The 27,943-nt window shown below is 48.0% G+C and overlaps 1 protein-coding gene across 3 annotated transcripts; it reads left to right on the top strand.

The window, feature by feature from the left end:
* Positions 1-175: 175 nt before the first annotated feature.
* On the top strand, positions 176-27,260 carry spag9b (sperm associated antigen 9b). 3 transcript variants are annotated; one of them, XM_080517178.1, is made up of 30 exons: positions 176-727; positions 7,389-7,509; positions 9,637-9,707; positions 9,818-9,915; positions 13,518-13,665; positions 15,763-15,840; positions 16,588-17,005; positions 17,091-17,184; positions 17,382-17,506; positions 18,164-18,221; positions 18,370-18,522; positions 18,597-18,654; positions 18,761-18,891; positions 19,490-19,543; positions 20,368-20,547; positions 21,036-21,165; positions 21,245-21,334; positions 21,440-21,601; positions 21,721-21,892; positions 21,991-22,203; positions 22,301-22,457; positions 22,767-22,895; positions 23,021-23,101; positions 23,194-23,261; positions 23,339-23,487; positions 23,589-23,760; positions 23,847-23,960; positions 24,074-24,256; positions 24,648-24,779; positions 24,958-27,260. In XM_080517178.1, the coding sequence occupies exons 1-30, from the start codon at positions 428-430 to the stop codon at positions 25,074-25,076; spliced, it is 4,158 nt and encodes a 1,385-aa protein (XP_080373304.1). In that variant the 5' UTR covers positions 176-427; the 3' UTR covers positions 25,077-27,260. The 3 variants fall into 3 exon arrangements, with proteins under 3 accessions (XP_080373304.1, XP_080373305.1, XP_080373306.1); XM_080517179.1 differs by having other exon boundaries at positions 19,490-19,546; positions 20,374-20,547; XM_080517180.1 differs by lacking the exon at positions 15,763-15,840.
* Positions 27,261-27,943: the final 683 nt, after the last annotated feature.

Below are 27,943 nucleotides of genomic sequence, written 5' to 3'. Positions count from 1 at the left end.
CGCAATTCGATTATTTGTCTGATTTGTTGAGAAGTTGTGGATTTGATGTTTATCAGTGTATTGCGACTTTGTGTTTACTTTCTTTTACGTTTGTGCACGAGTACGAGTTGAGTACGGCGGAGTATGACATTTGCGACGGCCCCTGAACGCAGCAGCTCATCTGTTGGATCGGGAAACTAATCAGGAGACTTTCGGGACCGCGAGTGTAAACACGGAATAAAGTCCGATTTAACCCGAAAGTGTGTATATAAGAAGTATATCCGCTGGGGGGGAAACAAGTTTAAGTATGTTTTAGTGTCGTCGCTCGAGTCGCGGTTAAGTCCACGGCGGCCGGCGGTGGCTCGCTGCTTCGCGGCGGCTAGCTCGGGTGAACGTTAGCCCCGGCGGGCGGCAGGAGAAGAAGGACCGAGGCTCCGGAGGTCACAACATGGAGCTGGACGACGTGGTCCTCTACCAGGACGACTCCAGCAGCTCGTCCGTCATGTCCGAGCGGGTCTCGGGGCTGGCCAGCTCCATCTACCGCGAGTTCGAGCGGCTCATCGAGCGCTACGGCGAGGACGTGGTGAAGGAGCTGATGCCGCTGGTGGTGGCCGTGCTGGAGAACCTGGACTCGGTGTTCGCCGTCAACCAGGACCACGAAGTGGAGCTGGAGCTGCTGAAGGAGGACAACGAGCAGCTGGTGACCCAGTACGAGCGCGAGAAGGCGCTGAGGAAGCACGCGGAGGAGGTGGGTGGCCATCCCCCCGGCACAACAAACTCACCCGGGCGCTCATTTAGAACCCAGATTACCGATTAAACTCGCGGATTAAGCGAGTGGCACGGCGCGCAACCGAGTCACAATCAACCGTGACTCGGTACTCGATGTGATGAGCGAGTCTTGAAATTACTCTTGAGGGAAAATTCCTGGTAATCAGACGGCGCGTGTTTCCCTAAACGCTTTTAACGATTTTGTGGGGAACCCATGCCTGAGTATGACACACACTTGTGGGGCACATACTGTACTTTTATCTGCACCGATCAGTCCTCGATCTCAGCATCTCACTCTAGGATTTGTTTACCACACTTTGCATGCAGCAAACTTTTTTTTTTTTTTTAATAATCCAGCTTCCTAGTGTTGTCAGGCTCCTTCCTGGTGGTGAGAAGAACCAGCAGTGACACATTTGGTTGTTTGGGTCTGCTTGACTGGCCTTCAGGGTGTCACAGGGAAACTGTGAATTAAATCAAAGTTTGGACCTGTTTTCCAGGGAAAACCGAAAACTCTTCTTGATTTTCTGGGTGTGTGTTTACATTGTCACTGAAAACACAATCTTTTTTTGAATCCAGGGGAGAACTTTATGGGAATGCCTCGTCTCCGTGGCAACCTCATTGAAACACTGCGACTGCGCATGCGCACCATAATGAATAGGTCATCTGCACATGCAGGACTCGATGGCCAATAACAACAGTGTCATGACTCCCAGTCCATACTTTCCTTGGACTTGGTGCTTTTGTAATTGAGAGTCACAAGTAATAATACAACTTTCGTCATCCGTCCATACGGATGACTGTGCACTCGCCATTGTTAGCGTTTACAGCATATTGTTCTCTGCGTGTATGCGTGTGGTTTTCATTCCAGAAACGAATAGCAGTGGCAACTTGCGGCCAAAATAAAAACTGCATTGCTTGCAGAGTTTTCTGACATTTTCCATGGACGTAGTTATGGTGTAAACGTGAAACTTTTCTGAAACGAAGTGGCGTGTAAACGGGGTGTTAGTGTGCATAATGCAGGTAATGTTTGCAAATTATTATTGAATTTATTGCATTTAAATTGTTATTTTCTTTTTTTTACATTGTTGGCCATTAATATGTTATTTGTTGCTACATAATATCTGGCACCTTGGCTTGCAATAAAAGTGATTATTACTTCACAAATTTGGTGATTTACATTAAAAAAAAAGGGTGGGTGGGTGAAAAAAATATTGTTGGTTGGTTGGTTAGTTACCAGAATAACTCAAAAAGTTTTGGATAGATTTTGACAAACTCTTTCACTGACAGATAAAATGTTAAACCAGAAGTGCTGAATTTTTTTTGACAAGATTCAGATCATATTCTTACGCTATCCGAGTGCCTTTGGCGACCCAAAGAAAAACAAGTCTGTGACCCGCTGTGGGTCCTGACCCACAGTTTGGTAAACATTGTGTAATGTATGATTATGTGGAAGCCACAAGTCTTCTACTTTATCCAAGGCAGGAAACATGAATAGACTCAGAATGTCTGGCGATGAATGCATCAACAGCTGGAATTCTAGAACCCAAAACACAACGAAAGTGGTTCTACACATCAAACACTTTAAAACGAGAAGCCAGTATTAAAAAACAAAACAAAAAAAAACTTGGTTTTACCAAGAAGATAGAATTTAGACTCTGGTAACCCGAACACAGTCACCATAATCCAAACAACTCCCTTTTACCAGGACGGGTTTTTGTTTTTCATTGATTCCCATGAGATTTGAAATAGTTTCTGATGCAATAGATAGAATGTTTTTATTCACCAGTCGAGTACACACACTTTAATCCTTGTATGTTTTACCTAGATTTTCAATTAAGTTGTGTTTGTGTGCCTTCAAAGCTCAAACACCCGTCTTAATCCCTGCTCGTATTTGAGCTTTAAAAAAAACAGTCCTTCTGGGACTGCGAGCCACTGCGGGGGTCTTATTTGTCCTGCCTAATAATCCCCACGAAATAGGCAGCATCCGCGACGGTCCGGCCTGAAAAGAGGATTAACACATCAACAGCCATAAGTTGGAACATATTTCTCCCTGCCCGTTGGCATTGGCGTTGACATTTAAATGTTGAATGACGAGTGCAACAGGTCACAAAGCAACGCGTTCAATAATTTAGGTCATGTCTTAACATGCTGCTGCAGCTTTGACACAGACCTGTGCACATGAGGGTTTCACACTGTGACTGTTTATCTGACTGCTGTGAAATCCAGAGGGGTTGGCTCTCGTGTTGGCGAGAGGGTGAAGTCAGAGCGCCACCCGGCGAACAGGAGAATTTAGCGATCACGACCATTTTATGTAATTTCCACCCGACGTGGTTGCAGTATTGGGATGCCAATGACGGAGCTCACTCGGTTGTTTATGATGGACACAGATGTTGGTGTCAAAACTAGTTGAGAAGTTGCATTTTCATGCCGCAAATGTTGAGACTGTATTTAAGGCTTTTTCACCAGGTATCATCCATGCCACAACAAAGAAAATCCTTTAAAGTTAAAGTTCAAGGGTTGTTATGGCACCGTTTTACCGGTCCGGCCCGTTCAGGATGATATTGGGCTGAATGTGGCCCCAGAACCAAAAGATCCCGGATGTTTGACGACATCCATGCTCGGTGCCCGTGGAGTTCTCACATGCTGAATGAGAGTTTTTCTTCTAATTTGAATACAAGGCACCCCCCCCAGTATCAAAGCAACTGTCTACTCTACAGAGACTAATGAGTCACATGGCACAGACTCAGCTACTAAGCTGCTCATTTGGACGACAAGTCACTGTCGAGGCAAAGAAGCAGATTAATCTTCCCAAACAAAACACACGGTAGCAGCCAGGTCCTGCTGTTCTTTCTTCTTGCTGGCGTGCCCAGAGGAATACCTCCCCCGATTGCTTGTCTCGACGGAGTAAGAGGAAAGGCAAGGCAGGAAATTCTTGGGGAAAAACGGCACTTCCCCCTGTTCTTTTGTAAGCCCCGGCTTTAGCTGCTGACCTGTGAAAGGGTCGTGGTTCATTCACAAAACACGCCAGCCGATGGAGCACCTCGAGTCATTGAGGTCGGCTTTATGGCCGATGTGTGGAGGATCACGTAGGATACATTTCAATTACTGAACTTGGTTGACTGTGCTCTCTCCGCTGATCACTCGCATGAACTTCACTCGCTGATAAGCTCAATAAAACTCTCCAGAGGACAAACCCTGTGAAGTCCCGTGCTTTTACTTCCCGCGTCACGATGATTACCACGATAATGCACTTCTCACATTTGAGCTGCTGGCTAATCACTTCCTGAAAGCCACATGATCACCACTGAGACTCGCACTTGAGGCCCACATTCTGTTCTCGGCATAATGGTGGCGTCGTTCTCAACACTCGGATCATTAATCATGACATTTGTAAATGTGTTACCCAGTTCTCGCGGCGGCCGAAGCCTCGCGAAGCCCCGGCTTTTCCAAATGTCCCCGGTAGCCGTCCGCGGCCAAGAAACTAAAAGGAGCTGAGTTCAGTCTCTGTCAATTGAGTGCCAATACAGCGGAGCCCTGTTTGTGTGCGTGTGCACACACTTGTTCTGGAACCGTGTGTGTGTGTGTGTGTGTGTGTGTGTGTGTGTGTGTGTGTGTGTGTGTGTGTGTGTGTGTGTGGTGATGCTTAGGCACAAAGAGCGCTTTATCCACGCAGCGTAGGGGGAAAGCGTGCACGTCAAAATGCTGGAACACTTATTCTCCGGAGCGCTATCATATGCACAGGCCTCCTTCTCGGGTCATATGAGGAGCAGGAGACGGAGGCACTTCTTCTGAGAATGTGTTGATCCACTGAGAGGAGGACGTTGTCTGTTGAGGCTGATAGTTGTCTGGGCTGCAACAGCAGGGTTTTGACGAATAAACGCCAATGGCGAAGTCCACGGCCAACTGAGATCAAAGCCTCTCTTCTGGTCAACCAAAGCAATCGAGCGCACAGTCGACTGACTAGAAATCTCGAATAGAGTGTCGTACACTATGGGTTGCTTCCTCAATTTTCTTTATAGATGCTCATGGCTAGCGTTTCTCCATTCACGAATGCAAGCCGTCAGATATACGTGAACTCGGTTTTTAATGAAGAAAATGACTGACAGGATGAGAAGTGTCGCAACCGACATCGGTCATCTTAATGAATGCCATCCACTGGTGAAGTCACACACCCACAGAACACATCAGAATACACATCATGTAACGTAAAGCCCTGAGATACACATTCACCAACACGGCCGGTTGCTGTGGCCACAGTACTTGTGTTTTGATGCCGTTGGACTGTGTTTTATTTGCTTTGACTGAAGTAAATTACAAGAAAAATTCCATAATTGTACCGTATCAGCCAACTTGACTCAAGGCTAACAGCGAGCTGTGATGGTGACTCCCACAGTGTGGTTATCTCTGTGCGTCGCCTCCAACGAGACGAGCTACTGCCATTATTGTCATAAACAAATCGTTGGCTGGTATGAAAGCAGTAATGTATACTGTATTATGGTGTCAACCCCCACACTTCTATGCTAATGCTCTGTGTTGATCTTCGCAGAAAATGTTCTATTGCTACCATAGCTTGAGTTCCTAGCATGCTCCGTAAGCTTTGTCGAGCCCAGTAAGTCCCTCTAACATAAGACCCAAATAACTTGCTCTCACGAGTAAAAAAAGATTATGTCGCAGTCATTCACGCACACTAAAATGTGGTAGACAAACGTGCAAAATGTGTTTTTCATCGAAAAGAAAATCGATTAACTTTGAATCAGTGTTCCCAGGCTGTGACAGAAATGTCGCATTACAGGAACATGTGAACCTTGTAAGTAAATAACAACGTCTTGAGGGGCGAGTTCACAAAGGCATGTTGAAGAAGCACCTTTCTTAGACACCGCTGTTCTCGCGGCAATGTGCGTAGGATGAAAACGAGGCGGCTTCTATCAGGTGATCCTCGTCTCCTTGCAGATAAAATCCACCCCGTCGGGCCCCTGACCCACGTAAGGGGGGGGTTCTTGCATCACAAGACCCCGTGTTGTGCAGACTCCCGACTCAGCTGATAGACAACATTAAGACTTCTTTCTGTTTTTAGATCACGGAGCTGCAGGCCTTCTCATTTGATTTCTCACATCTTGAGCGCTGATGCTCACGTCGTCCACTTTGGACCAATTGTTTGGTGGTTTTCCAGAAAAAGACCAAGAAAAAGGGGGAGAATTTCAAACAATCATACAGCAAGCGCAACAGATTTTCGCATCAGCAAAGCTTCACGGACGAACTTGAAGGCGGATTGATTCTGAAGAATTTGATGTGCTGACGCATCGATCACAATGTGACCACATGCTCGAATCACAAGTGTTACATTTTCACAATTCCCGTTGTGCTATGACTACATGTGTTTTCTTGTCTCACAGTATCTCTGACCTCAAGGTACCTTGACTGAGCAAATTCCCAAGGACTTGTTATTGACCGTTGTTTGGCATCTTTTCGACTCAATGAAATCCTTTTTCATGTTCACCTATTTCCACATTTTCTGCACATGATTTAAAAAATAAAAGAAGATATTACTGCAGGGTAAAGAAAAGTCTGAGAAACTTCAGAATTGATGGACAAGTCCAAATGGTGCCCCAGACTCTTGCTTAAAGCACAAGACGAGAAGCCATGACATGATCACATTCAAGGTATAGCCTGATTTTTTCATTCAACCTCTCAACTCCTCTTTAGTGGCGCCCTTTCGTTCAACTTTTACTATTTCAATGTCCCTGGTGGTCTTTACCCACTTCATTGCTTCCCTCAGAACGAATCTATTGACAAACGGAGTGTAGCTTTGCCTTTTGGCAGCATTAAATCGAATTGGGTTTATTTGTGGATTGTGGATTCATGCTTGTCGACCGTTTGAGGAGCTGCGTCCTTTCCTTCATATAGAAAGTAGTCCGAATTCTGTGGAGGCTGGAAAAACCAGCTTTAACGCAGATATCTACTGTTGTTAAACCCTGTAAACTGTACGTCCGTCAGTCACACCCCCACACTGTTGTTACTGTTGTGGTTTTTTTTTTTCATATTTGTGATGAGGAAGCTGCCGCTGTGCACCTGTTGTGCTGAGAGACTTTAATAATAGCCCCGGGGACGGATATTGTGCGCCGTTTTTTTTCCACTGTCAACACGCGGTTTAGTCCTCACATCATCATCATCATCATATCAGTCTTATCAGGGTTCAGCTCTGGAGTTGATCAGACTTCTCCACGGAGCTCGATGAAGAAATCCTAAACCCGTTTGTTTGATCTGCTGCTATAGGTTTAGACATCTTGTGTCCCTTCTCTAATGCACCGAAACTCAACCTGGTTGTCTTCTTTTGCCTCTTTCTTACAGATTTTTAGGGGACGCTAAAAACATATCTGTGCTTCATGGGGTTTTTTTTTTCATCTCAATACAATCTTCTTTCTACACGTCATCGCAATATTGTATTATAATCGACGAGATATAAATAGAACCTCACTGAAACTGAAACTCTTGTTTCTGCACATTTGTACCATAAATGGGGAGCAGGTGGTGGACAAGCTACTCCGATCGAAGAACTCAAACCAACGCGTGACCCTTCCCGCCGCCCGGTGCCGTCGGATGGGTCGGTTCGGCCGTCGTGACAACCTTTGTTTCACCCGCAGAAGTACATCGCCTTCGAAGACTCCCAGGACGGCGAGAAGAAGGACCTGCAGGTCCGCGTGGTCATGTTGGAGTCTCAGACGCGACAGCTGGAGCTGAAAACCAAGAACTATGCAGACCAGAGTGAGTCCAGTGTAATCGCCATGATATTAATGACACAGTTACGGGAGCTACACAGTTAGCGTTAGCTTGAATACAGAGTAGCCTTGACTCAATAACAATGTACCGTGCGACATAAACAACAGTGCTCTTTCTCTTGCCCCCTTATTCAGACATGTGTTTTCTTTTTTTCATTTTTTATCACGTCTACAGTTTGTTGCCTTTCTCACTTTTTGACAATTTTTCGTAGATTTCTGCGACTTATTATATATTTAAATGACTTCGGCCTTTTAAATATGAAAAAAAAAAGTTAATCGCACAGTTGATTCAACTATCGTTGCGTTTTTCGGTGTCCGTTTAGTTACCAGTTAACTATTTAAACCCTCCACAACTTTTCAAACTGTAATAAAGTACACATCTTCACTCTCATCGGCCCTGATGTCGTCCGACCCAGAACGGGCGGGGCGGATCGACAGTCTGCTGGTCACGTGACAGTCTGCGGCTGACGGACTCCGGTCTGCGTCCCCCTTCCTTGTACGAAAGCCGCCGCCGCTCCCTTCCGATGAGCCGCGTTCGCCTGCCAAGTGTGCTAAACGAGCCGTAATGGAGCAGCTCGGGGAGTAACGGGAGAGTTTGGTCGTGGGTTAAACCCGACCTGGACGGAACTTCTCGAAAACACAGCTGCTTGTTTTGTTGGCATCAGTGCAAGTTTGTAGGATACGTGCACGGCCACATGCATGCAGGGAAACAACGTCCTTTTATTGGATAACATAAAAAAAAAAAAAAAATCCAGTGTATCCAATTTCATAAATTTTTTTCTTTTTCTTTTGTCCTTTTTTTTTGTCCCCCATCAGTTCGTCATGAATAGTTTTTTTTAGTCGCTGACTGAAAGCTGGCGGGACAGACTCCATTAGGGTGTGGCCGCTCTGATTCATCACCAAACCAGCTTAGGAATCGCATCATTTTCTCTGCACAGTTATTATTTCTGCAGCCTCCACTTCACAGCCGCTGTCACTCCTCACTCCCCACGCAGGGTTTAAACTGCTTCTCTTGCTTTGTCACCACATCAGTGCGGCGAGACTTGATTTTTATTCCCACTTCTTCCGACTGTGCTGCCGATTCTGTGGATTTTCACAGTCAGTGGTGACAAATCCCTGGGAAGAGAAGAATCAATACGTCTCCATGTGGTTTTGACCAGGGTGGGTCCTTGAACGTTACTGAAAAGTGAGACTCATCAAGTTCTTAGATCTTATGTTTAAGAGAAAAAAAATATCCAAAAAGTTAGTAGTATCAGGATTTTTAAGATTAAATTATCCTTGTTTCTTTTTTTCTAATTTCTTCCCTGGATCCAGAACATTAGATAAATACTAGATGAAGTTGTTTATCTCAACAGAAACCTCTCCAAACTGGGTTGGCGTCACATTTAATATTGTCTCACTGCATGGAAAGATTACAATGTGATTGTAATGCCAGTGGTTTCTTCGACAATGTTTCAAGTGAAAAACATATTATTTTTTTCAGTTTTGAGTTGCATTTTTCTCCATCCAACATTCACTAGATTTAGAAACACACCGGTTTTTTTTACCAACACGCATCTCTGTAGAGATTTCTAAACAGAGCAAATCATTTTAACGCCTTCTTGAATTACTGGAAAATCCAGCTGTTTGAATGAAAATAAACTGAAATTAAATAGCGGAGTTGGCCTCTGGCTCTCTGAGTATCATGTCCACCATGAAGAGTCTATTTACATGTTCACTTTCAACAACTGTCTGACTCTTTTTTTTTTTGTTGTTTGTTTGGTAAATGAGCGTGTCGAGCCACAAACACTTGAGATCGAACCTCCGCCGGCTCATCTTGGACTCACTCACATGTCAGCTCATCTAGAAAGTCTCCCAAAGCATCATGAGGAAGTCCGAATCATCCCACAGTGTTGAGGGGAAGGAAAAAAAACTGGAACATGAGATCTCACGCATGACTCAGGAGTTGTGAAATAACCTGGTCTGCCCTCAGCAGGAGGTTTTCCTTGTGTTAGGTCGCCATCCTCTGGCCCTGAACTGTTACTGCAGCTTTAAAGCCCCCCCTTAGTTACTTCTATATCATTGTTGCAGTAATCTGTAAATGTCGGTGTAATCCTGAGTCGTCCCTGTGCAGTCAGCAGGTTGGACGAGAGGGAGGCGGAGCTCAAGAAGGAGTACAACGCTCTCCACCAGAGGCACACCGAGGTGAGCGGCGCCACGTCGCCAACTCCTCAAAGCGCCGTGTTCAAAAAGTCACAATCAAATCCATGACAGAAGTCTTTGGGGTTAAAATTCTGATGCGCCGTGTCGTGCAGATGATCCACAGCTACATGGAGCACCTGGAGCGGACCAAACACCAACATGCAGCCATGACAGCAGAGCCCTCGGAGACCCCCACACCCATCAGACCACGGTGAGACCCCCCCCCCCACACCGCTCTCTTCTCACCTCACCTTGTGATTATGAGTAGTTACAAGCTCCTCCTCATTTTTTTTAGGGAGTTACTTTACGAGTTACTGTCGATAGAAATGATTCAACTACTGTTATCACGCTGTTGCAGTCATCCCCGAGAGCTGCACAAAAAACCCTAATATAACAAAAAATCCATCTTATTTAAAATGTGGAATAAAACCACAGTAACTGCGTTTCTTTTCATTTATTAGTTTAATTGGATGGGACAGTGCATATTAATGAACAGGCCATCTCTTCATGAGGTTCCTGTAAATATGTCGGATTTAGCACAATGCGATATTCCATCTGTTGTCCCACATCACTCTCTCATATTTTGAACTCTTTCTGTTTCCTAATCGACGTTTCATCATTTTTACTTGAAATTCTGCTGTAGATTTTTGTCTTTGAAAACATTTCTCTTGCTTGGGAGGTGAAATTATTTGGTTTTTAGATCCTTGAGCAACTTTGTCATGTCGTATAGTGACATCCAGTGGCCACACATGGTATTTTCTGCATATTCTGATATGGAAGTTGAATATATATGGAAGTTCACCTTCACACGCTCTCTTTCACTCATTCACTCACTTGGGCTTTCACACTTGCACTTGGTCACACTCTTACTACTTTCTATATTGTACACTCACTCTCTCTTCACATTTCTGTTCTCTCTCACTCACCTACACACTCACATTCTCTCTCGTTCTCTCTCTCTCTCTCTCTCACACACACACGGATCAGTCTCCTCATTCCGCAGCCAATAAGCTGCAGCCTGTGAAGAGGCATATGGAACGAGCTGCCTCAGCATCCAAAAGAGAGCGCGGGGGAGGGGGGGAGGGAGGGGAGGAAGAGAGGAGAGGAGAGGGGTGGTGGGAGCTATCGCAGGGAGAGAGGGAGAGTGGAAGAGAGGGAGAGCGTCGGAGTGTTCTAGACTGCACAGCAGCAGCTGTGTCGCATCTCGGCAGAGGAGAGGAAGAGTGGAGGAGCAAGGAGAGCAGAATTGCCTCCTGGGGGGAGGAAGAAGAGCAGAATCGCCTCCTGGGGGGAGGAAGAAGAGCAGAATCGCCTCCTGGGGGAGGAAGAAGAGTTGAGGGATTACTATTACTGTCGCCCTCTCTGCTGCCATCAGCCTCTCCGACCTCTGCAGCCAGTGCACATGCGGCGGTCCGGCCAAACCAGCAGAGTCACTCCGGTGCGCCAGTGACCCCTTGCCCCCCCCTCCTCCTCCCCCCTCCCCCCCTCGGTGAAGGGCTGGGTGGCAATCTGGGGGGGCCATGAGCCCCGGGTGTATGCTGCTGTTTGTTTTCGGCTTCGTCGGGGGAGCGGTCGTCATCAACTCGGCCGTGCTGGTGTCTCTGTCGGTGCTGCTGCTGGTCCACTACTCCGTGTCCACCGGGGGCTTACCCGCCCTGCCTTCCTTGCCCTCCTTACCCCGAACCTGCAGGTACAAGCCCGTCCGTGTGTTGTGCCGTTGTGTATCGGTCGAGCCGCTGAAAGTAGCGTCAAGAGGGGCTCGGGGTGACGGCCGTCACCTCCACACCGCGTCGTCTCAGCCAGGTTACGACGAAACGCAGCAGGAGTTTGTTTCCCCCCTCGCGGGTTCAGTCGACAAAAAAGCTGCAACCCATCGGTGGCCCTCATGTGACCTCTCAATACGGTGGGGTGTCCATTGTTCCTTCCTCCGCGACTGTAAATCCCCCACATCAGCTATTGTTGTGTCGTCCAGCCTGTGCAGCGTTTCTCATTCCTGATGTTCACAGCGGCGCAAAGCTGCTCTTATACGTGTTGTTTCTTATCAAAGGAGACGGACATGTTGGGGTTATTTTTGTACTTTTTTGTCTTTGGTGAATTGTTCTATCAGGCCCCATTTACTCAATGATTTGTTTGATCTCCCTTGTATTTTGTATTTTTTTTCCTTAAAATTCAAGATGCCACATTTCATTTTAAACACATGGTATTATATCATTCTGGTTAGAAAACTCTACATTTTTGATTTGTACCTTTCGAAACCATCAAATTCTTAAGTGAGTATATTATCCGTTGTCGATACTCACTTGAATTTTGCTAGCTTTCATGTCGGCCCGTCACAAAGTCCTTTTGCGTGCACGTTTAACTCCAGGTCTCCTGGCAAGACGATGAGGCAGGTGTCAAATCACAAGTCTGCTCGCGAGAGGCATGCTTTAAAGAAATTAGATCAGAAATGGAAAGTTGCGACTCTCGCTTTAAGCTCAATCAACCTTGGAGCTGCAGGTACATTTTCCACCTGGTCCTCCGTGGGTTTTATCTCTCGAGCTGTGGCCGCTAACGCGTTTGTTCAAATATTTCACGTCGTCCCTCGGATGTCTCTGCTTTGTCACACAATTTGTTTTGTCTGATTAACATTACGCTCTCGATCGAGTAATACCAAATGAATTTAATGTCGGGGGGATAAAGAAATGCTGTCAGAGTGACGTAGTTGTGCTGGAGCGCGTTTCCCCTGCGGTCACAGCGTCTCTAGTAACTCCACCACAGTGCAAAAGCATTCAGACTAATGAGAACATGCCCAGCATGGTTTATTCTGGTAGAGGCCAGGGGGACGACACTCTTTATTGCGCACCATAAATCACATGTTCTTGAACCGTGTCACTTGTTGTGTGGCTTCTGGAGGCACTACGACAGGAATCGGATGGATTCCGCTGCAACTGTAGAATTAATGACCACGTGGGAGTTGATGTTTGGCTTTAATCCAATGAAACATCGAATTTGACCCAAGGATGGATCAAATTAATCAGAAAAGATGTGTTCTCGCACTTGAACCCCTGATCACAAAGGCTAAATAAAAGGTTTTGGTGGGGAAAAGTTAAATGTCCTTGTTTTTTTTTTGTTTTCCAGTGAAAGCTTTGTGTCGGCAATGTCCAATGGGATTGTCCTTGACCACACTGAATATTCAGGGAGACTCAACTGAACTGATTAGGCGTTCAAAGCCAGAGGTCACGAACGTTTGTCCAGCTCTCCTGAGCTCGGCTTCTCTGAAACGCCACGAGGGAACGTCCTTGGAAACTGCAGGCTCTTTTCCTTTGACCAGTGAATTAAGAAAAGTTAAGGTCAGAAAGTTTGTCCCAGCAGCCAATACGCTCTCAGAAGTGAGTTGTTTTTTGGCTCGTCCTTCACTCATGTTCACGAAGTCGCGTTAAACGTCATTCAAAGGTTAAACTCTGAAGTTTTAGCAGTTTATGTTCCCTGGTTTTTGGTTGAGAAAGTGTTTTTTTATTTACTTATGTCCACTCTCGCTAAAGATGGTCTTGATTGGGTTTTGGGTCATTCTTCTTTTGTGTGACTGCAATATTTTTGAAAGGCCTTTTTTTAAATTTATTTACTCTCGTCACCATGAGCCTGAATCTACTCGAGCCCTGTTTACACACAGTTTGTTAAGTGAAAACGGAAAACTTTTTTGGTGTTTTTGGGCCGATGGTGCTCAGATTCACTGCAAACTTTTTATAAAACTCTACACAAGCAATGGGTGCTTCTCTCCAAACAAGCTTTTATAACCTTTGGGTCATCCATCGCTTTCTTTCTCTGCGTCCCCAGGAAGGAGCGTCCCATCTCCATGGGGATATTCCAACTTCCCGCCACTGAGAGCATGACCCCCGACGTCCAGCGGGAGCCCGTGGACACCCCGTCAGAACCGTGGAGATTCAACAACCTGAGCCACCCGCGCTCCAACACCAGCCTCAAGGTAAAATTCCTAAAAAAATAACCGACCGAGCTGAAACGAAAGACTTCTCTCGATGTCAGCGGCTACAAACTGTAAGGTTAGCGAGCTTCCCACGCAATCAGGCTGGTGACATCACCTCCCACCAGGAGAGGAGGAGGAGGAGGGTTGTGGAAACAAAACGCTAAGAGACGGTGCCAGTGAACACCAAAGACGGGAGTGCATTTCCATTGAGAGAAAAAAAAAGGGGGGGGGGGGGTGGATTGTTCAGCGTGCGCAGAATGTTTAGCAGCTTGCGAGCTGCTGTTTGTGTGTGAGCCGGCGTGGCTCGGAGCCCAGGAGGCCGTGGAAGTGGTGCCATTCGGGGGGGGGGGGGGGGGGGGGCTTTAACCACAAGGGAAGGATGAAACGGACACAGTGCTTTCACACTGTTGCTGTTGGAGACCACGACTTCCCAGCCGGGGCTCCATCGTGAATATTAATGGTGATCATAAGCATCCATTAGCAGTAATTACACTAGGAAGAGGTCGGATGAGAGGCAGTGTGTGTGTGTGTGTGGGGGGGTGTAGTTAATATTCGCTAAGCTTCCAGCCCGCAGGCCTCATGCTTGCCGCCGCCGTGCCACACTGCTGTCGCCTCCAGGACAGCAGCGTCTTTGTGCTTTTTTTTTTTCCCCTCCCAACTTTGACAGTTGACAAAAGATTTCCGGGTAATGAGCCCGGTCCCCTCGCCATGTTGCAGGCCTGATCTTTTTTTTTTTTTTTTTTTTTTATCGGGTCGGGATTAAACCCGCAGTCACTCCCCTCTGATTGGCTGTCCACCGTGCCACTATAGCAACAGCGGAGTGACGCGAGTGTGTGAAGAAGCGGGGAGAAAGTCGATCCTCCCGTCAGTGGAGGGGGGGGAGAGAAGTTTCATCCGACAGCAATTTGAGGAGCGTCTCCTCTGGGTTCATTCACCCGTCGTGTGTTTTTCAAGGTGACTGAGAGGATTTGCGTTGATGCGTCGCACTTGTCCTGATTGATCGTTCTCCATCAGCCGCGCCGTGCTATTAATAGGACCGCGGCCGCCGGTGTTCGCACATCAACACAATACAGGGCCGCACAGTCTGGATGCCACGTTATGCTGCTCAGACTGTTGCAGTAAGAACCAGTTCAGTTTCCATTTGCCTCCCCACAAGTCCTGGGAATCACAAGTTAGGATCTGGATATCATTGTTAAATCAGCAGCACAATTATTTCTATGACTCTGACTCTGTTGTGCTGAATTTAAAGGTGTCTGACTGTAAGCAGTATTAACGTTAGCCTGATATCTCTGTTCAAAACATTTCTTTATTATCTTAGAAGTGTCAAACACGAGGCCCGTCAGCCAAAACTGGGATTTTTTTCAACAAATGTCTCAGCGAACACAATACAACAGTGAGACTCAAGCTAAGATATCTGTCATGCAGTCATGAAAGCTTGAAAACAAGCATGAGACTCAGTCATGCTATCAGGGTGAGTTTGTTAAAACACCCATAATGCAACAGTAGACAGGTTATTTTGGACATTTCACTATATCTCACACCAGAAAGTATCAGTAAAAATGGCTTTATGCTGAGATTGTAGTCATTATCAGTTGTAATTGTTTGGTTTTGTAAAAACATCAATTTCTTCATTACATATACTCTGCACCACAAATAAAAAAAGACAGTTTAAAGGTTATTATGGCACCTTTTTGCCGGTCCGGCCCCCTCAGAATGAAATGGGGCTGCATGTGCCCCCGGAATTAAAATGTGTTTTGATACACCTGATGTAATAAATTATTGAAAGACCCGTACTTCTGGCATTAACATGGCAGTAATTACAAAAAGTGATATTGCAGTTACAATTACTGAAGTTTCTGTGAAAACCCGTAAAGCTGCTGTCTCTCTGGTGTGCTTCCTGTGTTGACTGCTAGCTTTAGCATCAGCCAAAGCATTGTTTATAACCGTTACCGTACCGTAGCGTGTCTCAGCTGTTTGGTTGTCGCTTTTTAATCATTCGTTCACAAAAATCTGTTTCCTCCAAGAAGCTCTAACATCCAGATGAGATCACCGATTAGTCTTTATCACCTGAACTTTTGCACTGTTTAATATCCTCAGTTTGAGGAGCTGTTTTTCCCAATCAAAGAAGAAACGTCACTGGAGATTTCCCCCGATCAAGATGCTGTTGAGTATCAGGTAGAGCTTGTGGAGTGGAGATTCAAAACACTCACCCGGAATTTGCAAGACTTGCTGTGGGGGAAAAAAAATAAAAGCATGGTTGAATTATTCTGTGAATGTTTGCTTCTGATGACCAAATGTTGTGGAAAACCTGCCATCAAGGCCTCGTGACATTGAAATAGAAAAGAAAAGGCTGGTCAATATATTGAAAGTTTGTCATGGTAACGGCCGACCTGCTGAAGTACATTCATACAACGTTGTTGACCAATCAAAAGAAAACCCCGCCCACTTTGTAGATCAGATGGCCAAGGGATGCAAAGCGGAACTATTTGAAAACGCTCCGCCTCCAAGGCCATATTAAATAGACGGACAAATACAACAATGAGCGATGTACTCCACAGTCTCAGTCCATATTCTCCTGGGACTTGGTAGTTTTACAGTTGAGTCACTCCAAAGTCGGCGTCTGTCCGTACGAATGTAGGTGTACTCATCATCATTAATGTCAACAGCGTATTGTCCTCTGCACGTGTGTGTGTGTGTGTGTGTGTGTGGTTTCATTACAAAAACAACCAACTCATGTCCTGGCATGCCAACTATATCGTCCACAATGTTTCGGTGTAAACAGACATTGTTTTTAAAACGTTGCCATGCAAACGCAAAACCATTCTGAAATTAAAACGCGTTTTCACTTGACTTGTTGACGCGTGAGCCTGGCCTCACTTTTACCCCGTTTGCTTTCCCCCCCGCCCCCCGTCCACCATAAAGGATGAGTTATCCAACGTGAACCGCAGCAGCTCCAAACCCAGCGCGCCGTCCAAAAGCGGAGCTCCGGCTCCCTCACAAGACGGAGAGTCCAGATCCAACTCTTCAGGCTTCACTCAGGACGGATCCTCCAAATCCAACAGCTCGTCGTCGGCGTACGGCAGCACCTCGCTGCCGTCGGCCCACGACGCAGCCTCCTCAGGCACGGGTCGCTCTTCCGGGTCCGTCTCTACTGCGTCGCCGTCGACCACCGCCTCCGGCGTGGCCGCGGAGGGTGCGGACGCCGCCCCGAAGGAGCGCAACGCTTCGGACGGACTCGACAAGAATCTGGACTCCAATGGCGGGAAACCGGAGAGCAGTAAAGACCTGGCGGCCGTGGAGGCAGGACAGCCGTCTGCGAGCACACCCATCAGGAGTGACGGTCAGTACCGCCGTTCCCGCCGTTCGTCCACGTCAAGACAGTACAAGGAGTTTTGTTTTTCTCACGTCTCCTATGCTGCCAGTAGGTGGAGCAGACGAGCTGCAGAAGTCTGAGGTCCTGGCCATCATCGAGTCCACTCCAGAGCTGGACATGGACCTCGAGAGCTGCCAGGGAACAAGGTACAGGACTGAAGGCCGCCATTAAGTGGAAAACGAATAAGATATTAGGTCTTTTTAAGCTTTGCATTGACTTCAAGTGAGATTTAGCCCAGGAGTGAAACGGAAAGCAAACTGTGCTGATGGCTTTTCAAATTTGACGCCATAGTTTCTGGCATTGTGTGGACTAAAGTGTCCGTTGTTTGACGTCCTCCACACAGTACGCCGAGCAAAGGCGGCATCGAGAACTTGGCGTTCGACCGTAACACGGAATCTCTGTTCGAGGAGCTCTCGTCTGCAGGAAACGACCTGATCGGAGACGTGGACGACGGAGCCGACCTGCTGGGTAGGGAGCCGTCGCCCCCAACTCGCCTCTCGTGCTTTAGGCAGTGTTTGATTGTGCAACCAGTTTTACCTTGCTCTCGTCTTGTCTGGCCTCTTTTTTTAAATCATCCTCACAGACGATTTTTCTGGTGTGTATCAACTCCTTGTCTTTGGCTGTAGAGTGCTGCTGCTTCTGCCTCGTGAAGTCCTAGAAACCAGGAGTGTCCAACTTATCTAGTTCAGGTCTCGCATACAGCCCATATCTTTTGACTTTTATTGAACGATCGCACTTGCCGTCTTACTGCAGTCTTGTTTTTGGCCAGTGGGCTGTATGTTTGACGCCTCTGCTTCAGACCGATCGTTCCCAACCCTCTTCCAACTTTGTCCCACTTCGGAAGACAAAGCTCTTCGTCCTCCTGTTGATCTGTAGCGTCCCGACTAGGTACCCAAACCCCACATTTAGAGCCGCCGCTGTAGACCATCAGGATTCACACCAGAAACGCTCTTTTATATAGTCTCATAAAACTTTTTGTGGTTTCTTTTCTGCACAACTCGCAGACTACAACTTCCTCGGTAAGGCTGGATTTAGACGTAACCTAGTAGATGCTTTCTCTCTCTTCCTGTTTATTGCAGAGTGTACAAAGTTATTTCACAAGTATGATGTATGTGATGTTTTCAGGTATGGGCCGGGAAGTTGAGCATCTGATTCATGAGAACACTCAGCTGCTGGAAACCAAGTTAGTATCACTTCCAAATCATTGATTTCCAATGGAATATCAACATAAAGTAAACAATATTCACGGATTTATTCAAGCTAGAATGCATACTGCCACCCCGTGATGGTCGCCGGTACGACGCGGCTCAACGCGTGCCTCTCGTTTTCAGAAATGCTTTGAACGTGGTGAAGAACGACCTGATCGGGCAGGTGGACGAGCTGTCGTGCGAGCGGGAGGTCCTGCGGGGGGAGCTGGACGCCGTCGCTCAGGCCAAAACCAAACTGGAGGAGAAGAATAAAGATCTGGAAGAAGAGCTGAAGAAGTGAGTCGCCTCCAGAGTGGCTCGTCTGACACGGCGCCAGACGTGTTGCGTGACGGGACGTGTTTCCGTTACAGAGTCCGCGCCGAGCTGGAGGAAGCCAAACAGAAGGTCAAGAATGACAACGAGGATGACGTGAGTCCTTAGAGGCTTATGTGCTCACATATGTGTAGGATCACAGCTCTGTGTTCCTGGGATGTTAAAAAAATGCAGCTGGGTGATGTTGGGTGCTGTTTTGCAGAGCGACGTGCCCACCGCCCAGAGGAAGCGCTTCACCCGGGTGGAGATGGCCCGGGTCCTGATGGAGAGGAACCAGTACAAGGAGAGACTGATGGAGCTGCAGGAGGCCGTCAGGTGGACGGAGATGATCCGGTGAGAAGACGCCAAATAAACAATCGTACTTACTGGTGTGGTGCACATGCACCGTCGCAGAGTATCAAAACGTTGTGTTTTCAGTGGCTCCGAGCACCAATGTGGTGTAAACGGACACCCAAAACACAACACACATTTTCTGTTTTCACATAAAAATGTAAAAAAAAAATCATAATGGTTATAAAATTTCTATTGCAGAAAATGATGACTATGAATCATGACTTTATGAATTTTATTCTCTGCAGTGTTTCTCTGGAGGCTTTTTTTTTTTATTAATTCGTTCCACCTGTTTAATGATAATAACAAATGAATCGGTATAGAAGAAGTCTTTCTGTCGCAAGCGATCTTTCCTTGCCGTTAGTAAAATATGGAGGAGGTAAGCGTCATCTGCAGAGATTGAAGTTGTTAATGTCACGCTGATATTAAAACCCAGAAATTATGAGATGACGAGGCACAAGAAGCTCTAGCCTGTTCAGTCGTAACCTTTTAATTGAACGCCTCTTTGTTGTGAATCCAGTTGTAGGGACGATGACAAGTGAAATGGTGTGCAGATATAATAGCAGAGTGAATTCCAATAATTCTTTTGGACTCCTTCCAGAGCGTCGAAGGAGAACCCGGCTCTTCCGGAGAAGAAGAAGTCCAGCCTCTGGCAGTTGTGAGCTCCATCTTTCCTTCTCAGCCTTTTTTTTTTTCTTCACAATACCAAACAATCATCACCGTAATCACAGTGCCGAGTGATTCACATGTCCCGTTTCTCTTGTATTCCATGTTGTTGATTTCTCCAGGATGTAGGTAAATCTTAACTGACCCGCTGTCCTAACAGAGGAGAGCCGCCCTCTGATCCTAAAACACTCTTTATCTCCTTCATCAGGAGCTAAACGAAAGGTCAAACCTGTCGGGGTTTCCCTCTCTTTATCGCGGCTCTCCTGTGTTGAGGAAGGAGGGGTTTTTTTTCGCTTTGGACTTTTTCTTCTGGTGGCGGGTCTCATGAGAGAAACTGACGTCTCTCCTACCATGTGTGCCTTCTTCTCTGTGCGTCCCTCCACATTCTGCCTGATGTTGTGTGTGTTTTGCAGGAGGTGTGTGTGGGGAGGGGGGAGGGAAAGGGGTGGGGTGGGGGGGCAGGCAAGGGAACTCATCACAGCTTATTTATCACTGGGTTGCAGATAGATGAGCAGTTGAGGAGAAATGAAGCGTTTTCTGTCCAGACTTGTTTGGTTCTGTGTTTGTTGACTAATGGTCCAGTCGGTGCTCAGAATTAACCCCCGCACTCCCGGCTCTCTAGACACTCCTTGGTGGGAATATGAAAGGTTAGCATGGTGTGCTGGCATGGGAAAAACCACCGCCCCCCTCAATGTTGAGCCCTCCCCTCTGCTGCTGGAGCTCCCGCTTGTGTCCACCCCTCTATACGTTCTGTCTTTGTGTGCTCCTCTCTCCACCTCCCCCTCCTCCACTTCCCCACCCTTACACCTCCAGTTTCAGCCGTCTGTTCAGCTCGTCGGGCGGCGCGGCCAAGAAGCCGGCGGCGGAGGCCCCGGTGAACGTCAAGTACAACGCGCCCACCTCCCACATCCAGCCGTCCGTGAAGAAGAAGAGCAGCACGCTGCAGCAGCTGCCCAGCGACAAGAGCAAAGCTTTCGACTTCCTCAATGAGGAGTGAGTCACAAGGAACCAGTTCAAATATAATGTGCAGATGAACATGTGGACCTTAAATTAGAACGGAAACGTTTTCTGTCGATATGTGAAAAGGTCTAAAAAAATAACAATTATTGTGGCGAATGTTTCCCCCGATTCAAAACTCACAATGTTCCTCATCCGGTTCAGGTTTCTAGAGTCGGATTGATTGACAATTGATTCAGTTGGATTTATTTCTGTAGCGTCAAACACAACACAGTGAGATGTCAAATACAATATCGCCCAAAATGTGGCATATACAATGTAATATATCTCTGAAATGTGCAAATGTCATACGGTGTATCAGAATGAGCTGTAATTGCTCATTGATTGAGACGTCACCGAGGTCAGGTGACCAGTGTCCACTGCAGCTTCAAAAGCCAAACTTGCCCCCTCCCAAAAAAGTTATCAGTAATCATTTAACTTCGATCAAAATCGGGAGTGAAAGCAGCTTGAACCTGCCTCTGCAGAGCGGCTGCTGACAATGTGGTGTCCCGGCGGCAGCAGAAGAGGGCTCAGTACCAGCAGGTCAAAGCTCACGTGCAGAAGGAGGACGGCCGGGTGCAGGCGTACGGCTGGAGCCTGCCCAAGAAATACAAAGTGAGGCGACGGGAGACACTCGGAGCTCAGCCTGCTCGCTCTCTGGAGCCGTAACCAGCTATCGTTTACCGTGTTTCAGGCCAACGGCGGTCAGTCGGAGAGCAAGGCGAAGAACCTGCCCGTTCCCGTCTTCCTCAGGCCTCTTGATGAAAAAGATGCTTCTATGAAGGTGTTTCACTCTCAACGTGCTGCACTTCTCCTGACGACCACATGATTTAAAAAAAAAAAGTTTTTTAGTCGTTGACCCCCCCCCGGTGTGTTTGTCGATCTCCAGCTGTGGTGTGCAGCCGGCGTGAACCTGTCCGGAGGGAAAACCAGAGACGGGGGGTCGATAGTGGGAGCCAGCGTGTTTTACAGCGACGTGTCGGGACACGAGAGCCCCAAGAAGAAGATCGGCTCCCAGAGCAGCCTGGAGAAACTGGACCAGGACCTCAAGGTAACGAAACTGCTCCTCGTCGGCAAACCACAATCTTAGATTTTCCGTCGTGTTTCAAACTGCTGACAGGCGCCAAAGTGACCTTGAAAACGTTGTGTCCGTCGTTTCCGTATTCGCAGGAGCAGCAGAAGGAGCTGCGGCACCAGGACGAGATGTCCTCCCTGGTGTGGATCTGCACCAGCACCCAGTCCACCACCAAGGCCGTCGTCATCGACGCCAACCAGCCGGGGCACATCCTGGAGAGCTTCTTCGTCTGCGACTCTCACGTCCTGTGCATCGCCAGCGTGCCAGGTACGAGAGAGAGAGAGAGAGGACGTCTTACCGCCGACGTGTTTTCATCTAACCTCCGGAACTCCTCGTTGAGTTTTCCTGATGTTTTAATTACTCAGGCGCGAGAGAGACGGACTATCCAGCCGGGGAGGAGGTTTCTCCGAGCTCTGAGGCCGGGGCGGCGGTGAGCGGGGGCGGCCCGGTGTCGACCGGCAGCGTTCCGGCGGGCGGAGACGGCGTCCTGGAGGGCATCACTGTGGTGGGCTGCGAGGCGGAGGGAGCCACCGCCGTGCCTCAGACCGCAGAGCCACTGGAAGGAGACGGAGCAACAGGTAAGAGCTGCCCGTGTGTGTGTGTGTGTGTGTGTGTGCGTGTGTGAGAGAGAGAGAGGAAGACGACCTCGCTGCCCATTTCGAACCTCGTCTGCAGAATCCAGAGCAGCCGAAGAAGCAACCGAGGCCACGGAGGCCAGCAGAGGACCCGCGGACCACCGAGAGAGCCTGAGGGGCGCCTACACCGAACACGTGTTCACCGACCCCCTCGGGGCGCAGCAGACGGCGGAAACTCCGGCCAACTACTCCCAGAGGTGACCCGAGGGAGCCCCGTTGTCGATCAAGTCGACCATAGAGAGACCGCCCCCGGCAGCCACATCAGTCCAATACAAACCGTTTACTGCCCACAAGACGTAACGCTAAATAATTACTGTAGAACACTCCACCCTCCGGTCTCCGTTTATCAGCTCCGTCCTGCCCTGGGAGAAAACATTAAGCTGTTTTAAAAACAATGAAAGAGGATAAGTCGGTGCAGCGCTGGGCAGGGCATTTATGTTGACGTGACGCGTAAAGACATGCTGGCGAGTGTCCGACTGAGCGTCTCCTCTCTTCTCGGTGAGCAGAGAGAGCGACCTGCTGAAAGACGGCGTGAGTTCCAACCCCGGCGCGGAGGAGCAGGACCTGATGAGGGAGGAGGCGGACAAGATGAGCAGCGTGCTGCCCACCATGTGGCTGGGAGCTCAGAACGGATGGTGAGTCGCCGGAAACACCCCACGGCAGAGGAAGACCCTGGGGAATCTGGCCTCGCGGGATGTTTGAAGGTGCGTTGGTTTTCGACGAGCCTTTGTTTACCGGACGAGACTTTTTGTGTTTGCAGCGTGTACGTCCACTCCTCCGTGGCTCAGTGGAAGAAGTGCCTCCACTCCATCAAGCTGAAGGACTCGGTGCTCGGGATCGTGTAAGCTAACTCGGACCACCGGCAGCTTCGTCCTGCTGCTGTCTGCCTCTCACTCACTCTCTCTCCCTTTCTCTCTCTCTTCCCCCGTACAGACACGTGAAAGGACGCGTGCTGGTCGGCCTGTCCGACGGCACGGTGGCCATTTTCCACAGAGGAGAGGGTAAGTTGAAGGAACGCAAACGATCCGCGTGAAGCGAGATTCCGTCAGCCGATGGCCTCCCTGCTCCGTTGCACCAGATGGACAGTGGGACCTGACCAACTACCACCTGCTGGACCTGGGGAGGCCTCACCACTCCATCCGCTGCATGAGCGTGGTGCACGACCGGGTGTGGTGCGGCTACAGGAACAAGATCCACGTGGTGCACCCCAAAGCCATGAAGATAGAGGTGCGCTGACACGGAGCTCCGGGCCTACAAAAAGGGAAACGTTTAATAGGACGCGGTTGAATTATCCATCCGACTTCAACTTTCTCGTCTGTCCCCTGCAGAAGTCCTTCGACGCCCATCCCCGTAAGGACAGCCAGGTGCGTCAGCTGGCCTGGGTGGGCGACGGGATCTGGGTGTCCATCCGGCTGGACTCCACCCTCAGGCTGTTCCACGCTCACACCCACCAGCACCTGCAGGACGTGGACATCGAGCCCTACGTCAGCAAGATGCTGGGTCAGTGCAGAGGCTCCAGGACACCGGCGCCTCGGATTGAGGTTCTGAATGGAATGTGACTCTTCCTCCTCTTCCTCTTCTTGCAGGCACGGGTAAACTGGGCTTCTCCTTCGTGAGGATCACAGCCCTCACGGTGTCGTGCAGTCGTCTCTGGATCGGCACTGGAAACGGCGTCATCATCTCCATCCCCCTGACAGAAGGTCTGGACAGTTAGAGACGAGGAGCCTCAGACTTCACCGGCGCTCACTTTGAGGCTTCGCCGTGTCCCACTCAACCGTTTTCTCACCGGTTTGACGGTTTTGTTTGGTTCCAGCGGCAGCGAACAAGGCCGCCAAGGCGGCGGGCGGCCAGCCGGGCAGCGTGGTGAGGGTGTACGGAGACGACAGCAGCGACAAGGTGAAGGCCGGCACCTTCGTGCCGTACTGCTCCATGGCTCACGCTCAGCTCTGTTTCCATGGCCACCGAGACGCCGTCAAGTTCTTCACCGCCGTTCCAGGTCGGTTTATCAAACGGCGCTCAGGGAGCCAGAGAAAGCAAATAACCAAGTGATCATAAATCCCACAGAAAATATACCCCCGATACCCTCGAGGGTATGAAAGACATTTTTCCATAATTTTTTAATCAAGATTCCACAGATTAGATTTGTTTGCTTATTTTATTTTGTACTTTCCAAATAGTCCTTTTTTTTTTTTTTTTGAAAGAACATTTTATTCAGTTTATTCTTTGTTCTCTTTGTGTTTGAATGTGTACATGAGTCATATTTATTCTGTTTCTCGAGTATTCGGACCACTCATGAGAGAAAAAAATGGTAGGAGTTAGTTTTGTTTTGGGTTTTTTTTTTCATCTTGGGTACCGTGTTTAATGATTCCGGTTTCCTCGTGTTCCAGGTCACGCAGTTCCAGCGGCGTCCAGCGGGGGCGAGGCGGCGGCGGACAAGGCGGCAGACGCCACGACTCAGGAAGGAACCAAGTCCACGCTGGTGATGAGCGGAGGAGAAGGATACATCGACTTCAGGATGGGTGAGAGTCGACGTCACCCGTGTGTGGCTTCACCACAAAAACAAACAAACGACAAAACACGAAACTTTCCTGAAGCGAAAACGCAAAAACGATGACTTTTCACTTGAAATGTTGTCGTGTAAACCATGTTGAACCATCACGCCGTCTTTCCCCCCCTCCTCTCTCTCTCTGTGTGCAGGTGATGAAGACGGCGAGGCAGAGGAGGCGGACCCGCCCCCCCTCAAGCTGGAGCCCTTCCTGGCGAAAGCCGAGCGCAGCCACCTCATCGTGTGGCAGATCCTGGACTCCGAAGAGTGACCTCTGACCCCTGCAGGACCGCGGAGGAGGCTCCTCCTCCTCCTCCTCCTCCTCCTCCTCCTCCTCCTCCTCCTCCTCCTCCTCCTCCTCCTCCTCAATCAGCACTTTGTTTTCCCTCCTCAGTCCTCAACAAGACGAAGCAGAAACTGCTCAGAGAGCTTTTCTTACCAATAACCTGGATGCATGTTGTTTAACGATTTTCTTGTTTTTGTTCCGTTTCCTCCTGTTTTTTTTTTTTTATCATGATTTGAAGTCACACGCTCTCGCTGAGCAGCAGCTCCTCCTCTCACCCTCACACGGGACCCGGGTTACGCCAAGTAAAGAAAAGATGACCTGCTGCCCATTAATGTCAGTGATGTCGCAGGATCAGACCATGTTTAATGTCTCCTATTGTGAACTCAAGAGCAATAAGTCACAAATTGATCCTGAAATATTGACAGCTGGGCTTGTGCCACGTGTGTGTTACCATTACATTCGTCTTGTATATTTTAGAATCGGCACGGTTATCGCATGAATGTAACGTTAATCCACACGAAATATATCTTCACCAACACAATCCAGAGTTAAAGAAAGATCTTTAATCTTCAGGCGCAATCATGAAAGATTTGAGTAATGCCACCTCTGTGCTCTTGGTGGCAGTGGTGAGTCAAGAACCTCATCAGTCCTTGTATGTCTCATTAATTCCAATTCAAATTGTTACGTTTTGTCCCCTGAAACTGTTCAACGAGAAACGATGGTCTTTCTTGTTCCGGCCCTTTAAGCAGTTCGCATGTCGTCCGTCTCTTGAAGAGGCTCTTTCCCAGAAAAGCACACTTCGTTCTTATTGGCCAGCTTCCAGGAAGTTGCTCAAATGCATAATATTTTGGACGAAATTATATTTTTTTGCCAAGCCAGAAGCTGACGACAGTAGTTCGCAGCTTTCACACCTGCTTCCCTGATCAGAAAATACGGTGGGGAAAAAACCTTCGCCATCATGGTTTCAGCTCATCACATTCAGAGTTGTAAACATTTGATCACATGTTGAGTTTGTTGTCAACAGCGTTTTGAATCCGGAGCTTTTTTTTCTTTCTTAGAAGTGAAGAAGAAGCGCATCTGTCCCCTTTAAGCCCCCCCCCTCCAAAAAATCACCACCAGTAGAGACTTTGAAGACTTGCCTTAGGTCTGGAGGACCGAGTTCAAGAGTATTTATTTTTTTCCTCTGAAGAATGTTGTTTGCTACCAAAGGTCAAAGGTGGAGCAGTGAGTGTGCGGTGCAGCACGGCCGCCTCCGCCCTGAGAAACCAGGCGCTTTTTCTAACAGAAATCCTCGTGTAGAGATTAAAAAAAAAATCTATTTTTCCACTTTCGTATTTGGAGCTTATTTTCTTTCTTTCTTTCTTTTTTTTTTTTTCCCCTTCCATGGTGAGACGAGTGTTGAACGCGTTGCTTTGACCCGGGCTCGGGGACATTCGGTCCCGACCGGGTTGATGCTCGGAGACGTCCCTCTTCTCTCACCGCAAAGCTGATAAACTAAAAAAGTGCTTCAAGTCTATTTTTATGACCTTTTATTTTTCCGTCGGTCCTCGTGTGGGTGTTTCTCTGACTATTTCTGGCCTTGGTGTGCCACTACACTGCACTGTGTGTGTGTGTGTGCGTGTGTGCGTGTGCGTGTGCGTGTGTGTGTGTGTGTGTGTGTGTGTGTGTGTGTGTGTGTGTGTGTGTGTGTGTGTGTGTGTGTGTGTGTGTGTGTGTGTGTGTGTGTGAGCGAGAAATGTTTATTGCAGTTTAGCCATTTCAGTATTTATTTTCAATGATTGAGCCTTTGCTATGGAGAATGTATCTTTGTACATTATGATCTATGTGCGGTGGCCCGGTGGGCGACCCGCCCCGGTAGGGCGACTGTACTTCAGCTATGCACCGTTTCCCCCGAGGGGACACGATTGAGTGTGGTGACCCTGCAGCCTGTTCAAGCAATCAATTTTGTTTTGGGTTTTTTTTTTGTTTTGTTTTGTTTTCTTTCCAGGGAGCTGAAGCGGAGAAGGGGCTCGGGCCTCGGTCGTCTGCGCATGCTCATCATTAACCGGGCAGGAACGCCCTCTGTATACAAACTCCATCCTGTACTCCAAACAGTGACTCCAGCCTTACTCTTCTTCTTCTTTTTTTTTTTTTAACAATCAATTAAAGAGACTTCTGTGGGCAACTGGCGTTCTGCTTGTGGTCGTTTGTGATGCTCCGTGTGTCCAATCCACGTCAAGATAGAACTCAAATCCATTCATATTGTTAAACACACTATTTAGCTGTGTGTGTGTGTTTCCCCTGTAATAAGATGTTTGATCCGGTATAACATTAAACCACTAATGTTGATTAAATGACATGATTAAAGTATCATTTGAAAATGCACTTATTTCCACCACCAGAGGGCGTGTTCCACCTTCTCTTCACCACCAGCCATCCCTACCTTCAGGTAGACCAACACCTGACCCCCTGAAGACCACAGGGTCGTCTATTGGTCCATGACAGTATATTTCCGTGTCTGTTTCACTTGTTGATATAAATCTAATGACCATCGAACAGAAAAGTGCGACATATAGTCCAAAAAACTCCTGCTGCTACTATTTCTCTGCTGAGAAATATCTGAAGTGACGTTATTTATATTCTTCCCATGAATATGTATTAATTAATACCAAATGGTCTGCTGATCAATGAAGATCACGCTGTTTCAACCAATCAGAATTTTCATGTGGCACCAGGCCTTCTAGCGAGTGACGTCATCGTATTCACGCCCTCTGATTGGGTAGTCAGAGAGTTTAGTAGCCATAGTTAATTGACTGCATCTTTAGCGAACTGTACGAGCAAAAATATTGCCGTGTTGATTTAATAGCGGCTTT

Source organism: Blennius ocellaris, assembly GCF_963422515.1.
Source record: "Blennius ocellaris genome assembly, chromosome: 21".
Taxonomy (NCBI): domain Eukaryota; kingdom Metazoa; phylum Chordata; class Actinopteri; order Blenniiformes; family Blenniidae; genus Blennius; species Blennius ocellaris.
The sequence above is the reverse complement of the archived record's forward strand: the minus strand, read 5'-3'. Positions and strand labels throughout refer to the sequence as shown.

Bases quoted from the DNA above. Each gene is read 5' to 3' on its own strand.
- spag9b (XM_080517178.1), top strand. From the start codon at position 428: ATGGAGCTGGACGACGTGGTCCTCTACCAGGACGACTCCAGCAGCTCG. The intron at 22,458-22,766 runs GTGACCCGAGGG...CTCGGTGAGCAG, and splicing joins CCGGCCAACTACTCCCAGAG to AGAGAGCGACCTGCTGAAAG. The intron at 22,896-23,020 runs GTGAGTCGCCGG...TTGTGTTTGCAG, and splicing joins CTGGGAGCTCAGAACGGATG to CGTGTACGTCCACTCCTCCG.